General features: G+C 44.0%; 1 protein-coding gene across 2 annotated transcripts in view; it reads left to right on the top strand.

The window, feature by feature from the left end:
- LOC139380855 (integrin beta-5-like) overlaps positions 1-20,936 on the top strand; it is an 87,073-nt gene that overhangs the window by 26,087 nt on the left and 40,050 nt on the right. For both annotated transcript variants that reach the window (XM_071123986.1, XM_071123987.1), the window contains exon 10: positions 8,364-8,793. In XM_071123986.1, coding sequence (XP_070980087.1) covers positions 8,364-8,793 — 430 coding nt within the window. The remainder of the gene's footprint in view (positions 1-8,363; positions 8,794-20,936) is intronic.

Below are 20,936 nucleotides of genomic sequence, written 5' to 3'. Positions count from 1 at the left end.
GAGAAGGTTGAAAGCTTTAAGTTCCTTGGCGTACACATCACTGATGATCTGAAATGGTCCACCCACACAGAGTGGTGAAGAAGGCGCAACAGTGCCTCTTCAAACACAGGAGGCTGAAGACATTTGACTTGGCCCCTAAAACCCTCACAAACTTTTAGAGATGCACAATTGAGAGCATCCTGTCAGGCTGTATCACCACCTAGTACGGAAACTGCACCGCCCGCAGTGGCAGGGCTCTCCATAGGGTGGTGTAGTCTGCCAAACGCATCACCGGGGCCAAACTACCTGCCCTCCAGGACTGAAAACAGCTCTTATCTCAAAGCCACCAGACCTGTTAAATAGCCATCACTAGCCGGCTTTCACCCGGTTAAGCAATCCTGCACCTTAGAGGCTGATGCCCTATATATAGTTGAAGTCAGACGTTTCATACACCTTAGACAAAAACATTTAACCTCTAGCGTCTAGCCATCCCGGATCCGGGATCGTGAATACAGCCTGAAGCTCATTACCATAACGCAACGTTAACTATTCATGAAAATCGCAAATTAAATGAAATAAATATAGCCTATAGCCTTTTGTTAACAACACTGTCATCTCAGATTTTCAAAATATGCTTCTCAACCATAGGAAAACAATCGTTTGTGTAACAGTAGCTAGCTAGCGTAGCATTTAGCATTAGCATTAGCGTTAGCGTTACCAGAAAAGCATTCAAATAAAATAATTTACCTTTGAAGAACTTCAAATGTTTTCAATGAGGAGACTCTGTTAGATAGCAAATGTTCAGTTTTTCCTGAAAGATTATTTGTTTAGGAGAAATCGCTCCGTTTGGTGCGTCACGTTTGGCTACCAAAAAAAACTGAAAATCCAGTCATCAAAACGCCGAACTTTTTTCCAAATTAACTCCATAATATCGACTGAAACATGGCAAACGTTGTTTAGAACCAATCCTCAAGGTGTTTTTCACATATCTCTTCGATGATATGTCGTTAGTGGAAGTGTGCTTTCTGTCCTGAATCCCAGGAGAAAATGCCCGCAACTGAAGATTACGCACCAATTTAGACAAAGGACACCGGGCGGACCCCTGGAAAATGTAGTCTCTTACGGCCAATCTTCCAATGATATGCCTACAAACACGTCACAATGCTGCAGCATCTTGAAGAAACGACAGAAAGCGTAGGCTCGTTCCCACAGCCATATAAGGAGACATTGGAAAACAGAGCTTCAGAAATTCTGCTCATTTCCTGTTTGAAGTTTCATCTTGGTTTCGTCTGTAGCATGAGTTCTGTGGCACTCACAGATAATATCTTTGCAGTTTTAGAAACGCTAGACTGTTCTCTTTCCAAAGCTGTCAATTATATGCATAGTCGAGCATCTTTTCGTGACAAAATATTGCGCTTAAAACGGGCACGTTTTTTTTATCCAATAATGAAATAGCGCCCCCATAGACTCAACAGGTTAAACTCAGTTTTTCACAATTCCTGACATTTAATCCTAGTAAAATTTTAAATTGTTTAATTTGGGTCAAACGTTTCGGGTAGCCTTTCACAAGCTTCCCACAATTTCTCCTGACAGAGCTGGTGTAACTGAGTCAGGTTTGTAGTCCTCCTTGCTCCCACATGCTTTTTCAGTTCTGCCCACAAATATCTATAGGATTGAGGTCAGGGCTTTGTTATGGCCACTCCAATACCTTGACTTTGTTGTCCTTAAGCCGTTTTGCCACAACTTTCAAAGTATGCTTGGGGTCATTGTCCATTTGGAAGACCCATTTGCGACAAAGCTTGAACTTCCTGACTGATGTTGCTTCAATTTATCCACATAAGTTTCCTCCCTCATGATGCCATCTATTTTGTGAAGTGTACCAGTCCCTCCTGCAGCATAGCACCCCCACAACATGATGCTGCCACCCCCGTGCTTCACAGTTGGGATGGTGTTCTTCGGCTTGCAAGCCTCCCCCTTTTTCCTCCAAACATAACGCTGGTCATTATGGCCAAACAGTTCTATACTTGTTTCATCATACCAGAGGACATTTCTCCAAAAGTACGATTTTTGTCCCCATGTGCAGTTAATACAGGTATTGAGTGGAGAACAGGAGGGCTTCTTAAAGAAAAACTAACAGGTCTGTGAGAGACGGAATTCTTACTGGTTGGTAGGTGATCAAATACTTATGTCATGCAATAAAATGCAAATTAATTACTTAAAAACATACAATGTGATTTTCTCGATTTTTGTTTTAGATTCCGTCTCTCACAGTTGAAGTGTACCTATGATAAAAATGACAGACCTCTACATGCTTTGTAAGTAGGAAACACTGCCAATTTTGCAGGTTATCAAATACTTGTTCTCCCCACGGTATATATTTCCATTCTTTTACTTTTAGATGTGTGTGTATTGTGAATTGTTTTTAGATACTACTGCACTGTTAGAATACTACTGCACTGTTGGAGCTAGGAACACAAGCATTTCGCTACACCCATAATAACATCTGCTAAATATGTGTATGTGACCAATAGACTTTGATTTGATTTGGTTCCGTCTTTTTACTCCAGCAGCTTTCTCATAGCTACTAGTTTCCCTAATGAGCCAGTGTTTGAATGAGCTAAGTTCCTCGTGACTCACATGTCCCCTAAATCTCATTACCTCGTTAGAAAGAGACTAGCTGTAGTGGACGAGGAAGAGAGACAGGCCGACAGACTTTCCATGTGTTATGCTGTAGTGGACGAGGTAGAGGGACTGGCTGACAGGTCTTCCATGTGTTGCGCAGTAGTGGACGAGGTAGAGGGACTGGCTGACAGGTCTTCCATGTTGTGTTATGCTGTAGTGGACGAGGTAGAGGGACTGGCTGACAGGTCTTCCATGTGTTGCGCAGCAGTGGACGAGGTAGAGGGACTGGCTGACAGGTCTTCCATGTTGTGTTATGCTTAGTTGACGAGGTAGAGGGACTGGCTGACAGGTCTTCCATGTTGTGTTATGCTGTAGTGGACGAGGTAGAGGGACTGGCTGACAGGTCTTCCATGTGTTATGCTGTAGTGAACGAGGTAGAGGGACTGGCTGACAGGTCTTCCATGTTGTGTTATGCTGTCGTGGACGAGGTAGAGGGACTGGCTGACAGGTCTTCCATGTTGTGTTATGCTGTAGTGGACGAGGTAGAGGGACTGGCTGACAGGTCTTCCATGTTGTGTTATGCTGTCGTGGACGAGGTAGAGGGACTGGCTGACAGGTCTTCCATGTTGTGTTATGCTGTAGTGGACGAGGTAGAGGGACTGGCTGACAGGTCTTCCATGTTGTGTTATGCTGTAGTGGACGAGGTAGAGGGACTGGCTGACAGGTCTTCCATGTGTTGCGCAGCAGTGGACGAGGTAGAGGGACTGGCTGACAGGTCTTCCATGTTGTGTTATGCTGTAGTGGACAAGGTAGAGGGACTGGCTGACAGGTCTTCCATGTTGTGTTATGCTGTAGTGGACGAGGTAGAGGGACTGGCTGACAGGTCTTCCATGTTGTGTTATGCTGTAGTGGACGAGGTAGAGGGACTGGCTGACAGGTCTTCCATGTTGTGTTATGCTGTAGTGGACGAGGTAGAGGGACTGGCTGACAGGTCTTCCATGTTGTGTTATGCTGTAGTGGACGAGGTAGAGGGACTGGCTGACAGGTCTTCCATGTTGTGTTATGCTGTAGTGGACGAGGTAGAGGGACTGGCTGACAGGTCTTCCATGTGTTACGCTGTAGTGGGCAAGGTAGAGGGACTGGCTGACAGGTCTTCCATGTGTTATGCTGTAGTGGACAAGGTAGAGGGACTGCCCAGGAGGAACGTCCCACAATTTTGCAGTCATGTCTGGTTCTTCAGCCATGAATGTTGTTATGCTGGTGCATATGGAATAAAGTTGTTTTGTTGATTGTCTTTCTTCCATAACTCGTGTTTCCTTGGTAGCTTAGAATACCACCTTGGTTTGGTTTGGAAAGATGTCGCAGGGTGATGATGTCATGACTGTTTACTCCTCCACAAAGCCACTCCAACACACATTGCTCATTATCATGCAGCAGTTTTGTATTAGTCTTTCCTCCGCCTTCGAAGTGTTCAGGATTGTTCAGTCTTTTAGGACACACAGAGGCTCTCTCAGCATGGTCTCTGACCTCTTCATCACTAGGCATGTTGATGTTCGCTTCTTATTGAACGAGGAAGGCTAACGCTGAGATGCATCTGTAAACTCCTATGGCATCTAATAACATAGTAGTTAAATTAAAATACATTTTAAATGTATTGGTCACATACACATGGTTAGCAGATGTTAATGTGAGTGTAGCAAAATGCTTGTGCTTCTAATTCCGACAATGCAGTAATATCTAACAAGTAATCTAACAATTCCCCAACAACTACCACAACCACACACAAATCTAAAGGAGTGAACGAGAATATGTACATATAAATATATGGATGAACGATGGTCTACAGCCATGTCTCAGGGTTAGAGGAACTGGAGAAAGAAGATATAGCCCAGGAAACCCAGAGGAAGAGAGATGAGATCATGTATCCTGAGTGACAGGGCTCTGCTCTGTCCCCAAAAGACTCAGATCTGTGCGTTACGTGTGGAGCTGAAGCCAACATCAACACAGCCCTAACGTCCAAGTGTTTGGCTTTGGGGCTGCAGTCCAAGAGGCTGTGGGCGTTAGTATTTGATGGGAGCTGAACCCCTCACATCTTCACATCCCACGACCCCTCAGGTCTCCTGCAGACTGGTGTAATGCTCCTTCCCTGATCTGTATCCACTGGGATGCGGATGAGTGGCTCCCAAAGATGGCGCCGTACTGGATGGTACGGGACTCTCAAAACTGCATTATTCTTTGCTTTTAAAAAACATGGGTGTCGGACAAGATACTCCCCCATGGCTATCCAACTCAATGGATTCTCCATTCATCGGGAGGACAGGACAGTGGAGTCGGGGAAATTGGGGTGGGGGGGTTCCTCTACATATCACCAACTGGCGTGATAACTCCAGCGTGGTGGAAGTGTCGACCCACTGTTCACCTGTCTTGGAATACCTGATGGTCAAATGCTGACCCTTCTACCTCACGAGGGAGTTTTCAGTTGTTATCATGACTTGCATACATTCCACCTCAGGACAAGAAAAATGACAAGCTGGCACTTAATGGACTGTACAAGGCTATAAAAAAGCAAGAAAATCTACATCCAGAGGCTGCCTTTCTGGTTGCCGGCGATTTTAATTCCGCATCACTGAGACTAGTGATGCCCAACTTCAATCAATACGTCTCCAACGCCACTAGGGCCGATAAAGTCCTAGACCACTGTTATTCTACCCATAAGCAAGCATACAAGGCCCTCCCTCGTCCGGCATTCGGCAATTCAGATCATGACTCCCTACTCCTGCTTGCTGTTTACAAGCAGAAACTCAAACAGGAAGTACCCGTGACTCGCTCCGTTGAGAAATGATCACCAGAATCTGAGATTATCATAAAGGACTGCTTTGCTACCGCTGATTGGAATATGTTTAGAGACTCTGCCGATAACATTGACATGCTAACCACCTCTGTCACCAGCTTCATTAGAAAGTGTATTGGCGACATTGTCCCCACGGTGAGGATTCGCTGCTTCACCCATCAAAAGCCCTGGATTAACCCAGAGGTTGGCGGTAAACTAAAGGACAGGGCTACCAGACACAGAGCCATCGTAGACAACCCTGAGGCTAAGGCAGACGACAGAAATAAGTACAAGAAGTCCTGTTCAAATCAAATCAAATCAAATTTTATTTGTCACATACACATGGTTAGCAGATGTTAATGCGAGTGTAGCGAAATGCTTGTGCTTCTAGTTCCGACAATGCAGTAATAACCAACAAGTAATCTAACTAACAATTCCAAAACTACTGTCTTGTACACAGTGTGAGGGGATAAAGAATATGTACATAAGGATATATGAATGAGTGATGGTACAGAGCAGCATAGGCAGATACAGTAGATGGTATCGAGTACAGTATATACATATGAGATGAGTATGTAAACAAAGTGGCATAGTTAAAGTGGCTAGTGATACATGTATTACATAAGGATACAGTCGATGATATAGAGTACAGTATATACGTATGCATATGAGATGAATAATGTAGGGTAAGTAACATTATATAAGGTAGCATTGTTTAAAGTGGCTAGTGATATATTTACATCATTGTAAATGACCTCTGTTATGACCTCTGCAAAGTCATCAAACGTGAGAAAGGACAATATAGGAATAAGGTGGAATCATACTACACAGCCTCCGACGCCGACCCGATGTGGCAGGGGCTACAATCCACTACAGTCCATTACAAAGGAAGACGACTGTATGCACGCGTGGACAACAACAACATTGTGCCGGGTGTGAGGACCGTCACTGACTTAGAGGATTGGGTGATCTCGCTCTCTGTGGCTGACGTGAGGAAGGTCTTTAAACTGGTCAACACTTACAAGGCCGCGGGGCCCGATGGTATTCCAGGGCGCATTCTCAGAGCTTGTACAGAACTGCTAGCAAGCATATTCATGGTGATTTTCAACCTGTTTATCTTATATCCTGTTGCCTAGTCACCTTACCCTTATACATATCTACCTCCATCACCCCTGAACATTGTAAATATGGTATTGGAACTGACCCTGTATATAGTATGCTTACTCCTATACATATCTACCTCCATCACTCCAGTATTCCTGCACATTGTAAATATGGTATTGGAACTGACCCTGTATGTAGTATGCTTACTCCTATACATATCTACCTCCATCACTCCAGTATTCCTGCACATTGTAAATATGGTATTGGAACTGACCCTGTATGTAGTATGCTTACTCCTATACATATCTACCTCCATCACTCCAGTATTCCTGCACATTGTAAATATGGTATTGGAACTGACCCTGTATGTAGTATGCTTACTTACTTACTGACTTACTGTGTTCTTCATATTTCTTCTTATTTTTATTTTTTTCCGGTCTTACATTGTTATTGATTGTTAGGTTTTGAGTTTGCAAGAAAGGCTTTTCACTGTACTTAAATGTTGAGTGAACCTTCTCAGACAAGTCATTAGACTTCTTCTAGTGCTGCATGTGTTACACTCATATTGTTGGCCATATTGTGTAGATTAGTTTTCCTCCTTGCTGAACTTTGGTGATTAAAGGAACCATGCTTATCCAGAGATGTTTTGGTTGAACGTATTGAAAAGTCAACCACATTTCTTATGAATTCTATTGGATGTTATTGAAGTCGGTCCTCATTTGTTTTGTTTTGTCTGTTTGTTTCGTTTGGCCTCTGGCACTTTAGAATACAGTCCAAGGTTTCATGGAAGGTGATGATATGAAACTGACATGCGTTCTGTCGTTTTGTAGATTTCTGGTAATATTTATTTAACCGGGGGAATTCACGCCAGTATCCCATCTAAATGGAATGAAACCACAAAGATTAACATTCTGACTCATCTACAACAGGCAGTGTGTGGATGGTAGCTGTGCAGTTCAGCTACACATTCACGGACACACACACACTGGAGATGTTTGCTGTGCAGTTCAGCTACACACACACACACACACACACACACACACACACACACACACACACACACACACACACACACACTAGAGATGGTTGCTGTGGCAGTTGAGGTACAGAGAGACCAACACTAACCCTGCACAGTAACAGTTCATGCTGAGACAGGCCATGCTACAGGGAGGGTGGTGTTTCTGTCTTGTTCAGACTTCCTTCCTAAGAGCAATCAAATGGATGGAGGTCCTGTTCTGTCTGTGTCATCTGCTCAAATTGGCTGATTAATCAACTTTTTGATTTATTTTATTTTACCTTTATTTAACTAGGCAAGTCAGTTAAGAACAAATTCTTATTTTCAATGACGGCCTAGGAACAGTGGGTTAACTGCCTTGTTCAGGGGCAGAACGACAGATCTGACTCAGCCACATCAACTCTTATCTGAACTCTATCCGCCCTCTCTCTCTTTATCTTGCTCTTCCCCTTTCCCTCTGAACTTGCTGTCTCTGTCTCAGTCTGTGTCTCTGTGTTAGTGTGTGTCTGAGTTAATTAAGTCCACATGTATAAAAAACAGCTTGCAGGTCATATGTAATACACAGTCCTGTCCCAGCCAAGCCTAATGAAAGCAGAATAGGTTCTGAGTCATATGGAGGAAGATAATTAAAATGTAATGGTTCCAGGTCAAGGTGGCCATTTAAAAATCCACTTATGAATAATAGTCATTATTACATTGTTTTTTTGTAAGGCCCAACTCCTTGATTGAGAAGTGTTCTCAAATTGTGGCACATTTGTTTTCTCTAGTCCAGTCCATATACTGACCCTGTTGTACTGTTCTTCTTTCTTCCAGGTGTCCTTCAACGTGAGTATAGACGCCAGAGGCTGCCCCGCCCCAGGTACCCAGCAGGGTTTCACCATCAAGCCTGTGGGCTTCAAGGATCATCTGGAGGTGTCTGTGGACTACCGCTGTGCCTGTGGCTGCACCGACCAGACCCAGGCTAACAGTACCCACTGCAGCTCCATTGGACAGTACACCTGTGGTATCTGCCGCTGTGACCCGGGCTACCTGGGTGCCCGCTGTGAGTGCCAGGAGGGTGAGGCTGGCAGCATGTACCTGAGCGCCTGCAGGCAGGCTGAGGGGATGCAGATATGTGGTGGGAGAGGGGAGTGCAGCTGTAACCAGTGCCTCTGCTATGAGTCAGAGTTCGGGAAGATCTACGGGACCTTCTGCGAGTGTGACGACTTCTCCTGCGCTCGACACAAGGGCATCCTCTGCTCGGGTATGTGTGCATGTATTACAAAGGAAATTAGTATCCTGACAAACAGTAGTGCTTCATACAGTACTTGATATATGTGCAGAAAGAAACCCTGAACAAACCTTCCAAGAGCCTTACATGTGTGGTTATTTAGGGTGTGTCTAAGTTGGCTTGTGCTTTCATGTTGATGCAGAGTTAATGTTTTACTATCGTATCTTTCTCTGGGCTGTGTTTTCTTGACTTTAACACAGAGTGCTCTAGAACCCAGGAGAGTTGTGGTGGGCGTGTGCAGGATTCAGGAATACTTTCTACTACCAGAACCAGAGCTGAAAGATCCATTTTGTGTTCCGTTCTTAACAAAACTATTCTCCTCCATCCACCAACATTCTCCTCATCTTTCTTTAATTATTTTTGTTCCCCAGAGCATAAATGTACTCTTTTGATTTAAAGATGCATGCCCTGATGTCGACCACAAATAATGTCAAATTTTCTCCATCCTGAAAGCCCTGCTTAAAGCCCATGCGTTAGATGTCTGTTACGCTGGTCAGCAGGCAGGCAGGGTTGCTAGCTGGACGTATAACTGACTGAGTGACACACTAAACAGGCTGTCCTATTACGATTCCCAGAACATCAGGTCCAGTCCAAGCAGCCTCTGTGCATTTTGGGTCGAGACCTGCTGGATGTTGGCCCAGGCCCCCTGGTTTACCAAATCACAGAGAGAGCTTTGTAACAGAGGCCTCGCTCAGTGCTTTGTGTATTCCCAAATACTGTGGGGGTTATACCCAGTTAAAGTGCCTTGTTTAATTTATTCAGCAGAGGCGAATACACAATGGCCATTTGTTGATTGTTGGTCGGACCATAAGCAGGCCCTCTGGGTAGCATGTAAACTGGGATGGGAGGGGGGGGGGTTATTTAAATGTTAACAGTCCAGTACGCTCTGTGGTCCCCCACACTCTCTCTCTCTGTCGCTCTCTCTCTCTCACACGCACGCACGCACGCACACACACACACACACACACACTTCTCCTCCTCTCTGTTCATGGTTCTCAATCTATAATGAGTTCCAAATGATTCAGAATGATAGTCCTCTCCCACACTTCTTTGGCATGGTTACTTAATCGCTGAGGAGTATAAACACTAAACAATGTTGTAAAAATATTCTGTGTACCAGCACTGGTCTCCTAAACCCACAGATGGTTATGGGAAGGTTCTGCCTGCTCTGTAGCGAGTCCCATTCCCCTCCTGTTAAATGCTTTAAAACAGCATTGTACACAGTTTAGATTTGTTACGCTGCGCTGATAAAAGCTCATTTGCTAAGCTGTGCTGTGTAGTGTTGAGAAAAGCACGCTGGTTGGATTGAACTGCAGTAGGATCCAGACTGATTAACTGCTAAAAGGCATTCGGCTTGAGGAAATAAATTGGTGTGGTGTCCTGTATGGGTTCTCTTTTCTAGCTCAAAGCATTTTAATTCTGCCAGCCTTTGCATCATTACAGCGAGGTCTGGAAGTCATCTGGAAGGGAATCTTGTTGTTTTTGAAACAGTACTGCACCACCATATCAGTATAATGGAGCAGTAGGTACCAGCTTTATTGATCTGACACCGCTATTTGGGCAGAACTCACCTGTGTCAGTATTGAACATTAAATAGGTATTTGTAGAAACCACTGTTAGTATTTTTTTTAAAGCGGCAGGTAGCCTAGTGGTTAGAGTGTTGTGCCGGTAACTGAAAGGTTGCTAGATCGAATCCCCGAGCTGACAAGGTAAAAATCTGTCGTTCTGCCCCTGAACAAGGCAGTTAACCCACTGTTCCTAGGCTGTCATTGTAAATAAGAATGTGTTCTTAAGTGACTTGCCTAGTTAAATAAAAGGTTAAAATGGTATTGATGAATGAGTGTTCGCAGGTGACGGGCTCTTTCTTAAATATCTTAATCTCTCAAATTTAAATTTTATTTGTAACGTGCCGAATACAACATCGTGAAATGCTTATTTAGAAGCACTTTAGAAGCCCTTGCAGTTCAAGAAATCGAGTTATATATTTACTAAATAAACTAAAGTAAAAAAAAAAAGAAGTAAAATCAAAATGTAACACAAGAAAATGACATAACAATAATGAGGCTAAATGCAGGGGGTACCGGTACTGAGTCAATGTGCGGGAGTACAGGTTAGTCGAGGTAATTTGTAAAGTGACTATGCATAGATAATAAACAGCGAGAAACCCAGCCTGAAACCCCAAACAGCAAGCAATGCAGGTGTAGAAGCATGGTGGGTAAGGAAAAACTCCCTAGAAAGGCCTGAACCTAGGAAGAATCCTAGAGAGGAACCAGGCTATGAGGGGTGGCCAGTCCTCTTCTGGCTGTGCCGGGTGGAAATGATAACAGAACATGCCCAAGGTGTTCAAATGTTCATAGATGACCAGCAGGGTCAAATAATAATAATCACAGTGGTTGTAGAGGGTGCAACAGGTCAGCACCTCAGGAGTAAATGTCAGTTGGCCTTTCATAGCCAATCATTCAGAGTATCTCTACCGCTGCTGCTGTCTCTAGAGAGTTGAAACAGCAGATCTGGGACACGGTAGCACGTCTGGTGAACAGGTCAGGGTTCCACAGCCACAGGCAGAACAATAGCACGACCAGGTGGACTGGGGAGAGAAAGGAGTCATCAGGCCAGGTAGCCCTGAGGCATCGTCCTAGGGCTGTGAGTGAGTGAGTGAGTGAGTCATAAGAGACTGTACTGTAGCAGCAACAGTATGTACAAAATGAGTTACAAACAATGCGAAAAAATACCACAGTTGGATAGGAGCCTTTAAAATGGCAGCCTTCCCCCTCAGCGCCTCTCCAATTCTTTGAGATTAGTGCAATGAAGACGAGGAGATTAGGAAAGGACAGAGTTTAGACCATTGAGAAAGGGCGAATGACACCAGCATACTTGCCCTCCTCAGGGTTTAGACCTACAGTAGGCTGTGGGGGTCAGGGGTTAGAGAGCAGACCTACAGGAGGATGTGTGGGTCAGGGTTTAGAGAGCAGACTTACAGGTGGCTGTGGGGGTCAGGGGTTAGAGAGCAGACCTACAGGAGGATGTGTGGGTCAGGGGTTAGAGAGCAGACCTACAGTAGGCTGTGGGGGTCAGGGGTTAGAGAGCAGACCTACAGGAGGATGTGTGGGTCAGGGTTTAGAGAGCAGACTTACAGGTGGCTGTGGGGGTCAGGGGTTAGAGAGCAGACTTACAGGTGGCCAAGCGGATCGAGTTAGCAGCCAGGACTACATTAGGAAGGGGAAGCAGCTCTGCCTCTCTAGGGCCTAGACAATCTTCCCTCTCTTTGACTCTTCCCTGCTTCACTCCCTCCGTTTGATGTGACTACTGTGTCACTGGGCCAAAAGGCATGCCAGGACCAGGCCAGAACTCCTTCCTGCAAGGGGATTGGTTCCTGCTTACTCAATAAAAGACAGCTGTGGAGTGAGACAGGAGTGAGCCCAGCTCTGAGGTTGTACCGTAGTAGTTTTTTAAACAGAAATGTTTTACTGCAATTTTAAAAACAAAGATACTTGACTCTGCCAACCTGTACCATCTGCTATTTGTGTTTCTGGAATATTGTTATAAACAGTAATTGAGCTTTTTCCTACATTTCATTATCTATTGTCACTGTAAAGTGACTTTTCATGATTCTGGTTTATGTTTTTGGATATGGTGTTTCCTTCTGCTCTTGGATAGCCTCTTGATATTGTTTGCCCTGGCCGTCTCCAAGTAGAGTGTGAGTGAGGATGACAGTCTGGCGTAGGCCAGGCACGCTCCACACCCAGCGATTGCTTTTGTCATGTCTGTGCTGCCTGGTGCTGGTGCTTTGGGGATGCAAGGTAGTGCCAAGCCAAACCTCCATAGTGCCTAGCCGCCTACACAGTTGTGCTTTCTGGCCAGTGACTGTCAGCTCTAAACACCTGAACCAATTACACCCACATAAAACCCATTATTCAATCAACTGGTGTATGTAATGTAGTTGGCAATGGTTCAATTAAATATTTCAAGGACTTTGCATGAATGGAAGATTTGAGTTGGTAGGGGTGGTTCAGGTGAGGTGTGTGGAGATGTTTATTCACAAAGTTCCACCTTACCCTCTGATAGGATAGAGGGAATTTTCACAATATTTATGTACGGAACTAACGGTAAGTTCCTAGAGCGTAAGAGGCTAGGGGTTGGACAAAGTTCACCTTGTGATACTGAGCACACACAAGAATATCTTATGACTGTGCAAGGACAGCCCTGTTCTTTGTGACTTTGTGAGTGGTCTGTAGAACGGGGGTCAGGTCAGGGGCATTAATCTGCCTCTAAAGTTAGTTTGACTGACAGGAGCAACGATGGGGCAGGGGTGGTGTCAGTACCCTCTTGTGGGGCCACGCTGTGGCGTGTGTGTGTTGGTTCTGCTCATCTGTGCTCTCGAGACTAATGGTCTATGTATTTCTCTGTATTCACATGCAATCTAACCTTGGTGTCTTCTGAGGCCTGTGCTGAGTCTGTCAGGATAATGAAGTGTAGACTAGAGGTTGAGCAATTTATGATTTTTCAACGCCGATACCGATTATAAATAAGGAAACATGTTCAATTTGGTTTAAATAATGCAAAAACAAAGTGTTGGAGAAGAAAGTAAAAGTGCAATATGTGCCATGTAAGTAAGCTAACGTTTAAGTTCCTTGCTCAGAACATGAGAACATATGAAAGCTGGTGGTTCCTTTTAACATGAGTCTTCAATATTCCCAGGTAAGTCGTTTTAGGTTGTAGTTATTATAGGAATTATAGGACTATTTCTCTCTATACCATTTGTATTTCATTAACCTTTGACTATTGGATGTTCTTATAGGCACTTTAGTATTGCCAGTGTAACAGTATAGCTTCCGTCCCTCTCCTCACTCCTACCTGGGCTCGAACCAGGAACACATCGACAACAGCCACCCTAGAAGCAGCGTCACCCATGCAGAGCAAGGGGAACAACTACTCCAAGTCTCAGAGCGAGTGACGTTTGAAACGCTATCAGCGCGCATCCCGCTAACTACCTAGCCATTTAACATAGGTTACACCAGCCTAATCTCAGGAGTTGATGGGCTTGAAGTCATAAACAGCGCAATGCTTGAAGCACAGCGATGAGCTGCTGGCAAAACGCACTAAAGTGCTGTTTGAATGAATGCTTACGAGCCTGCTGCTGCCTACCATCGCTCAGTCAGACTGCTCTATGAAATCATAGACTTAATTATAACAAAATAACACACAGAAATACGAGCCTTAGGTCATTAATAAGGTTTTTGAGAATGTAACCATTCCGTATTTTATCTAACGGGTGGCATTCATAAGTCTAAATATTCCTGTTACATTGCACAACCTTCAATGTTATGTCATAATTACATAAAATTCTGGCAAATTAGGCGGCCCAAACTGTTGCATATACACTGACTCTGCGTGCAATGAACGCAAGAGAAGTGACACAATTTCACCTGGTTAATATTAACTGCTAACCTGGATTTCTTTTAGCTAAATATGCAGGTTTAAAAATATATACTTCTGTGTATTGATTTTAAGAAAGGCATTGATGTTTATGGTTAGGTACACATTGGAGCAATGATATGCACCGCATCGATTATATGCAACGCAGGACACGCTAGATAAACTAGTAATATCATCAACCATGTGTAGTTAACTAGTGATTATGATTGATTGATTTATCTTTATAAGATAAGTTTATTGCTAGCTAGCAACTTTCCTTGGCTTCTTACTGCATTCGCGTAACAGGCAGGCTCCTCGTGGAGTGCAATGAGAGGCAGGTGGTTAGTGTTGGACTAGTTAACTGTAAGGTTGCAAGATTGAATCCCCGAGCTGTGTGTGTGTGTGTGTGTGTGTGTGTGTGTGTGTGTGTGTGTGTGTGTGTGTGTGTGTGTGTGTGTGTGTGTGTGTGTGTGTGTGTGTGTGTGTGTGTGTGTGTGTGTGTGTGTGTGTGTGTGTGTGTGTGTGTAAAATAGACGCCAAGAGAGAGTTAAAAGATGTTCATTGAGGCAATGGTAAACTTTCTTTTCTTCTTTCTGTGCATGCATGGATCAGCTAAGTCTGTGTGTGAAAACCATCGGCTGCTTTTGACCAGGCCTGTCTCCGTAAACCTAGACGTGGTAGTCTTCTGCTCTGTCACATCTACAGCAGGTTCGCAGTAACAATCTAACTGCTCAATAGCACCAAATGCCAGGAATAGCTTGGCTTCGTTTCCAGATTTTCCAGACCGCAAACCCTTTCTCTCCATAAATCTGCAGCCTCAGATTCTTGTAGAAGCTGGCTGGAGATGGAGGACAAACAGTAAATGGGAACATGTGTTTATTTGTCTGTTAGTGTGTGTGCGCGAGTGCGCCTGTGTGTGACTCTCTGCCTGGCACGACCGTGACTGTGCCTTATTGAAATGAGAGCATCTGGCCAACTTCCAATCCCTCTCTGACATGGTTAGCCTATTTGAAAAAATAGTTATCCTAGCTTGTAACTAGTCCAATGTTTGCAAAACATTTAGCACACACAAGCACTTTGGTTTTATTGCTTGATGTGTCAAAATGAGACATCCTTTATCCTACAGCTTCTCCTATTCTCCTCCTCAGCCAGACACTTCCAGAGCTTTGTTCTAAGGAACTATCTGCAAAAACAGGATTCTGAGATCAAATTGTATGTCTCATGTGCCGAGTACAACAGGTATTACCTTGAAATGCTGACTTACAAGCCCTTAACCAACAATGCCGTTTTAAGAAACTATTTACTAAATAAACTAAAGTAAATAATTTGCTTTAAAGTTCTGAATCCTCATTGTTTTGAATGGTGTCAACAATTTGTATGCTGTATTGTTTTGAACTTAACATGAATTTGGGTATTTAGAGTACTATAAAAGTAAAGAATATTGAACTGAACAAGGCTATTTCAACAAAAATGCAGATAGAACCTGCCTAGTTAAATAAAAAATAAAATAACCTTATAGTCCCTAACTCTATTACAAAGACTACAGACATGCTAAACACCATATGTGGGGTAGTGCCAGAGGTACCTTTATTTAACTAGGCAAGTCAGTTAAGAACAAATTCTTATTTTCAATGACGGCCTAGGAACAGTGGGTTAACTGCCTGTTCGGAGGCAGAAATATACAGTGGGATTAGTGTGGTAGTCCAAAAAGAACAGGCCTAACTGGAACGAAGCTAATACCAGTACTCAAGATGTCCCAATCACCATCATGATTTGTAACTCCTGCTAACACCAACTGTAGCACCTACTCTTTCTGTAGTAGTAGTCGTCTGATTTCATTCAATCACTTTTGTTTTTGATTGGAACATAGTTTGAGCAGGATCTGAGGTTCTACAAGGCTGAAGCAGAAGTTCATTAAACATTTTGGCACAGCAGTGGAGTCAATTAGTGCTTTATTTGTTGTAAATTGAACACACAGCAATTAGTAGGCAATCTGTTCTGGGTTAATGCTTGACAACATGTAAACTACCGAGCTCAGCAAAGAGCTGTGAGCACAAACGTGCCTAACATATTGCTGTACGTATGTGTGTGTTTGATCATTTTGTCCCTTACCAAGTGTCCCCTCTCCCTTGCTAGGCCCCTGAAACTCCCTTGTCCCCTCACAACCCCCCTCAAACCTGACTGAACCTGACCAGGATAAAGACCCATACTCCCTCAGGATTGTTGTTTCTCCACTCTCTCCTTTAACTATAGACACAATAGAAGCCACTCTCCTCCCGTGCCTGCTGTGTTTGGGGCTGGTCTTGCCTCTTAGAAATACTTCAAATACAAGGATCTCCCTCTCAACCCCCCGTGTCTGCCATGTAATAAAGAACCCCAAAAGCACTGCAAGTGTTGCTGCTGGAAACCTACAGCTCTCTCTCTCTGCACCATCTGGGTGTATTTGATGAGTGGTACTCCAAGACTTGCATCCAAAATGACACTGTATTCCCTATGTAGTGCACTACTTTTGACCAGGGCCCGGACACACCCCAAGACTCATGTGCTGCTTAGAGTAGAGTCTCTCTGAAATATGCAGTGAAATGTGACACAGGAAAAGGGGCCAGATCTCTTCTCACAGCTTCTCACAGCTTCTCTTTAGTCCATTGTCCTGCTTTAGTAGGTAGAGGGTGTTACGGCTCTCGTTGGGAGAAAGAGTCCAAGGCGTACATCGTCTTTTTATTGATGACACTAAACAGAAAATAAGATCCACAACTGAAAGTGGGGAAAAGGGCTACCTAAGTATGATCCCCAATCTGAGACAATGATAGACAACGATAGACAGCTGCCTCTGATTGGGAACCACACTCGGTCAAAAACAAAGAAATAGAGAACATAGAATGCCCACCCAAATCACGCCCTGACCTAACCAAACATAGAGAATCACAAGGTTCTCTAAGGTCAGGGCGTGACAGAGGGTTAACCGCTGCTGCTGCAGGCCCACGCTGTACACATCAAACACTGTGGCCCACAGGGCATGTAGGCTACTTCCACGTCACGGCAAGGATCTGAGGTTACTGCCCCTAGGGCAGACAGAAAGCAGAATAGTGGTTTTTGGACAGGCAGGAAACAGAATAGTGTAGTTTTAGGACAGACAGGCAGCGGAATAGTGTAGTTTTAGGACAGAAAGGCAGCAGAATAGTGCAGTTTTTGGACCGACGGGTGGCAGATTAGTGTAGTTTTAGGACAGACCGGAAGCAGAATAGTGTAGTTATAGGACAGACCGGAAGCAGAATAGTGCAGTTTTTGGACCGACGGGTGGCAGAATAGTGTAGTTTTAGGACAGACCGGAAGCAGAATAGTGTAGTTTTAGGACAGAAAGGCAGCAGAATAGTGTAGTTATAGGACAGACCGGAAGCAGAATAGTGCAGTTTTTGGACCGACGGGTGGCAGAATAGTGTAATTATAGGACAGAAAGGCAGCAGAATAGTGTAGTTATAGGACAGACCGGAAGCAGAATAGTGCAGTTTTTGGACCGACGGGTGGCAGAATAGTGTAGTTTTAGGACAGAAAGGCAGCAGAATAGTGTAGTTTTAGGACAGAAAGGCAGCAGAATAGTGTAGTTTTAGGACAGAAAGGCAGCAGAATAGTGCAGTTTTTGGACCGACGGGTGGCAGAATAGTGTAGTTATAGGACAGACCGGAAGCAGAATAGTGTAGTTTTAGGACAGAAAGGCAGCAGAATAGTGTAGTTATAGGACAGACCGGAAGCAGAATAGTGCAGTTTTTGGACCGACGGGTGGCAGAATAGTGTAGTTTTAGGACAGAAAGGCAGCAGAATAGTGCCGTTTTTGGACCGACGGGTGGCAGAATAGTGTAGTTATAGGACAGACCGGAAGCAGAATAGTGTAGTTATATCAATCCAAACCATCACACTCTGGATATATGTAATTTTACTACAAATGGCTGTCATGACTACCTCTTTGTAGATACAGTGCCTTGCGAAAGTATTCGGCCCCCTTGAACTTTGCGACCTTTTGCCACATTTCAGGCTTCAAACATAAAGATATAAAACTGTATTTTTTTGTGAAGAATAAACAACAAGTGGGACACAATCATGAAGTGGAACGACATTTATTGGATATTTCAAACTTTTTTAACAAATCAAAAACTGAAAAATTGGGCGTGCAAAATTATTCAGCCCCTTTACTTTCAGTGCAGCAAACTCTCTCCAGAAGTTCAGTGAGGATCTCTGAATGATCCAATGTTGACCTAAATGACTAATGATAATAAATACCGGAATAAAAAGTGCGCCTGTTAACCACACTCTGCTCTCCTGCACCTGACTTCGCCTCCCGTACACATGTAACATGTCTTCTATGGCATGTCACTAAACTGTAATTTGTAATACAGTATAACAGGTCACTTAACACTAGATTCACAAAACATTTGCACCTGAGCAAAGTCAGTAACTTTACGTTCTCCCCAAACCTCAGGTGGGAAGAGTTTACAGTGTTTGCTTATCATTTTGTGGGCCCAACGCATGTTTTAAAAATGACGTGGCAGTATTCTGTGGCAGTATTCTGGGTGGTGCCTCAGCCCTCATAAGTCGTCGCAGGTCACAGGTTCAACCCATGGATCTGGACTCTTAAATAAAACTCTATTGCTTGGAAGAGATGAAAAACCACACCTTTGTAAATGGTGCTCTTGGAGTTCTATGGCACCTCAGACCTCAGATCCTCAGACTCTCAGATCCACAGACTCTCAGATCAACAGACCCTCAGACCCTCAGATCCTCAGATCAACAGACCCTCAGATCCACAGACCCTCAGATCCACAGACCCTCAGATCCACAGACCCTCAGATCCTCAGGTCAGGGTGCTAGAGAAAGAAGTAAATAGAGGAATTGGAAGTAAACCCTGCTTTCAGTTTCTATTATTTATCCAGATACCAGTCACTTTCTCCTAATCCCCGTTTATACAGATACCAGTCACTTTCTCCTAATCCCCGTTTATACAGATACCAGTCACTTTCTCCTAATCCCCGTTTATACAGATACCAGTCACTTTCTCCTAATCCCCGTTTATACAGATACCAGTCACTTTCTCCTAATCCCCGTTTATCCAGATACCAGTCACTTTCTCCTAATCCCGTTTATACAGATACCAGTCACTTTCTCCTAATCCCCGTTTATACAGATACCAGTCACTTTCTCCTAATCCCCGTTTATCCAGATACCAGTCACTTTCTCCTAATCCCGCTTATACATATGTAATTAAAATACTCCAGTATCCCTGCACATTGTACATGTGGTATTGGCACTGACCCAGTATATAGCTTCCTCTTATTTATTGTGTTGATGTGTTTTACCTGCCCATTCATGGTCCTTCTGTGTTTCGGTAGATAGGGGTTCAAATTGGGAGTGATGTGTTTTACCTGCCCATTCATGATCCTTCTGTGTTTCGGTAGATAGGGGTTCATATTGGGAGTGATGTGTTTTACCTGCCCATTCATGATCCTTCTGTGTTTCGGTAGATAGGGGTTCATATTGGGAGTGATGTGTTTTACCTGCCCATTCATGATCCTTCTGTGTTTCGGTAGATAGGGGTTCATATTGGGAGTGATGTGTTTTACCTGCCCATTCATGATCCTTCTGTGTTTCGGTAGATAGGGGTTCATATTGGGAGTGATGTGTTTTACCTGCCCATTCATGATCCTTCTGTGTTTCGGTAGATAGGGGTTCATATTGGGAGTGATGTGTTTTACCTGCCCATTCATGATCCTTCTGTGTTTCGGTAGATAGGGGTTCATATTGGGAGTGATGTGTTTTACCTGCCCATTCATGATCCTTCTGTGTTTCGGTAGATAGGGGTTCATATTGGGAGTGATGTGTTTTACCTGCCCATTCATGATCCTTCTGTGTTTCGGTAGATAGGGGTTCATATTGGGAGTGATGTGTTTTACCTGCCCATTCATGATCCTTCTGTGTTTCGGTAGATAGGGGTTCATATTGGGAGTGATGTGTTTTACCTGCCCATTCATGATCCTTCTGTGTTTCGGTAGATAGGGGTTCATATTGGGAGTGATGTGTTTTACCTGCCCATTCATGATCCTTCTGTGTTTCGGTAGATAGGGGTTCATATTGGGAGTGATGTGTTTTACCTGCCCATTCATGATCCTTCTGTGTTTCGGTAGATAGGGGTTCATATTGGGAGTGATGTGTTTTACCTGCCCATTCATGATCCTTCTGTGTTTCGGTAGATAGGGGTTCATATTGGGAGTGATCATTCATGATCCTTCTGTGGAGTGATATTGTGATGTGTTTTACCTGCCCATTCATGATCCTTCTGTGTTTCGGTAGATAGGGGTTCATATTGGGAGTGATGTGTTTTACCTGCCCATTCATGATCCTTCTGTGTTTCGGTAGATAGGGGTTCATATTGGGAGTGATGTGTTTTACCTGCCCATTCATGATCCTTCTGTGTTTCGGTAGATAGTGGTTCATATTGGGAGTGATGTGTTTTACCTGCCCATTCATGATCCTTCTGTGTTTCGGTAGATAGGGGTTCATATTGGGAGTGATGTGTTTTACCTGCCCATTCATGATCCTTCTGTGTTTCGGTAGATAGGGGTTCATATTGGGAGTGATGTGTTTTACCTGCCCATTCATGATCCTTCTGTGTTTCGGTAGATAGGGGTTCATATTGGGAGTGATGTGTTTTA

The sequence above is a fragment of the Oncorhynchus clarkii genome, chromosome 22 (genome assembly GCF_045791955.1).
Source record: "Oncorhynchus clarkii lewisi isolate Uvic-CL-2024 chromosome 22, UVic_Ocla_1.0, whole genome shotgun sequence".
Taxonomy (NCBI): domain Eukaryota; kingdom Metazoa; phylum Chordata; class Actinopteri; order Salmoniformes; family Salmonidae; genus Oncorhynchus; species Oncorhynchus clarkii.
Note: the sequence above shows the minus strand (reverse complement) of the source record. Positions and strands in the feature narration are given on the sequence as shown.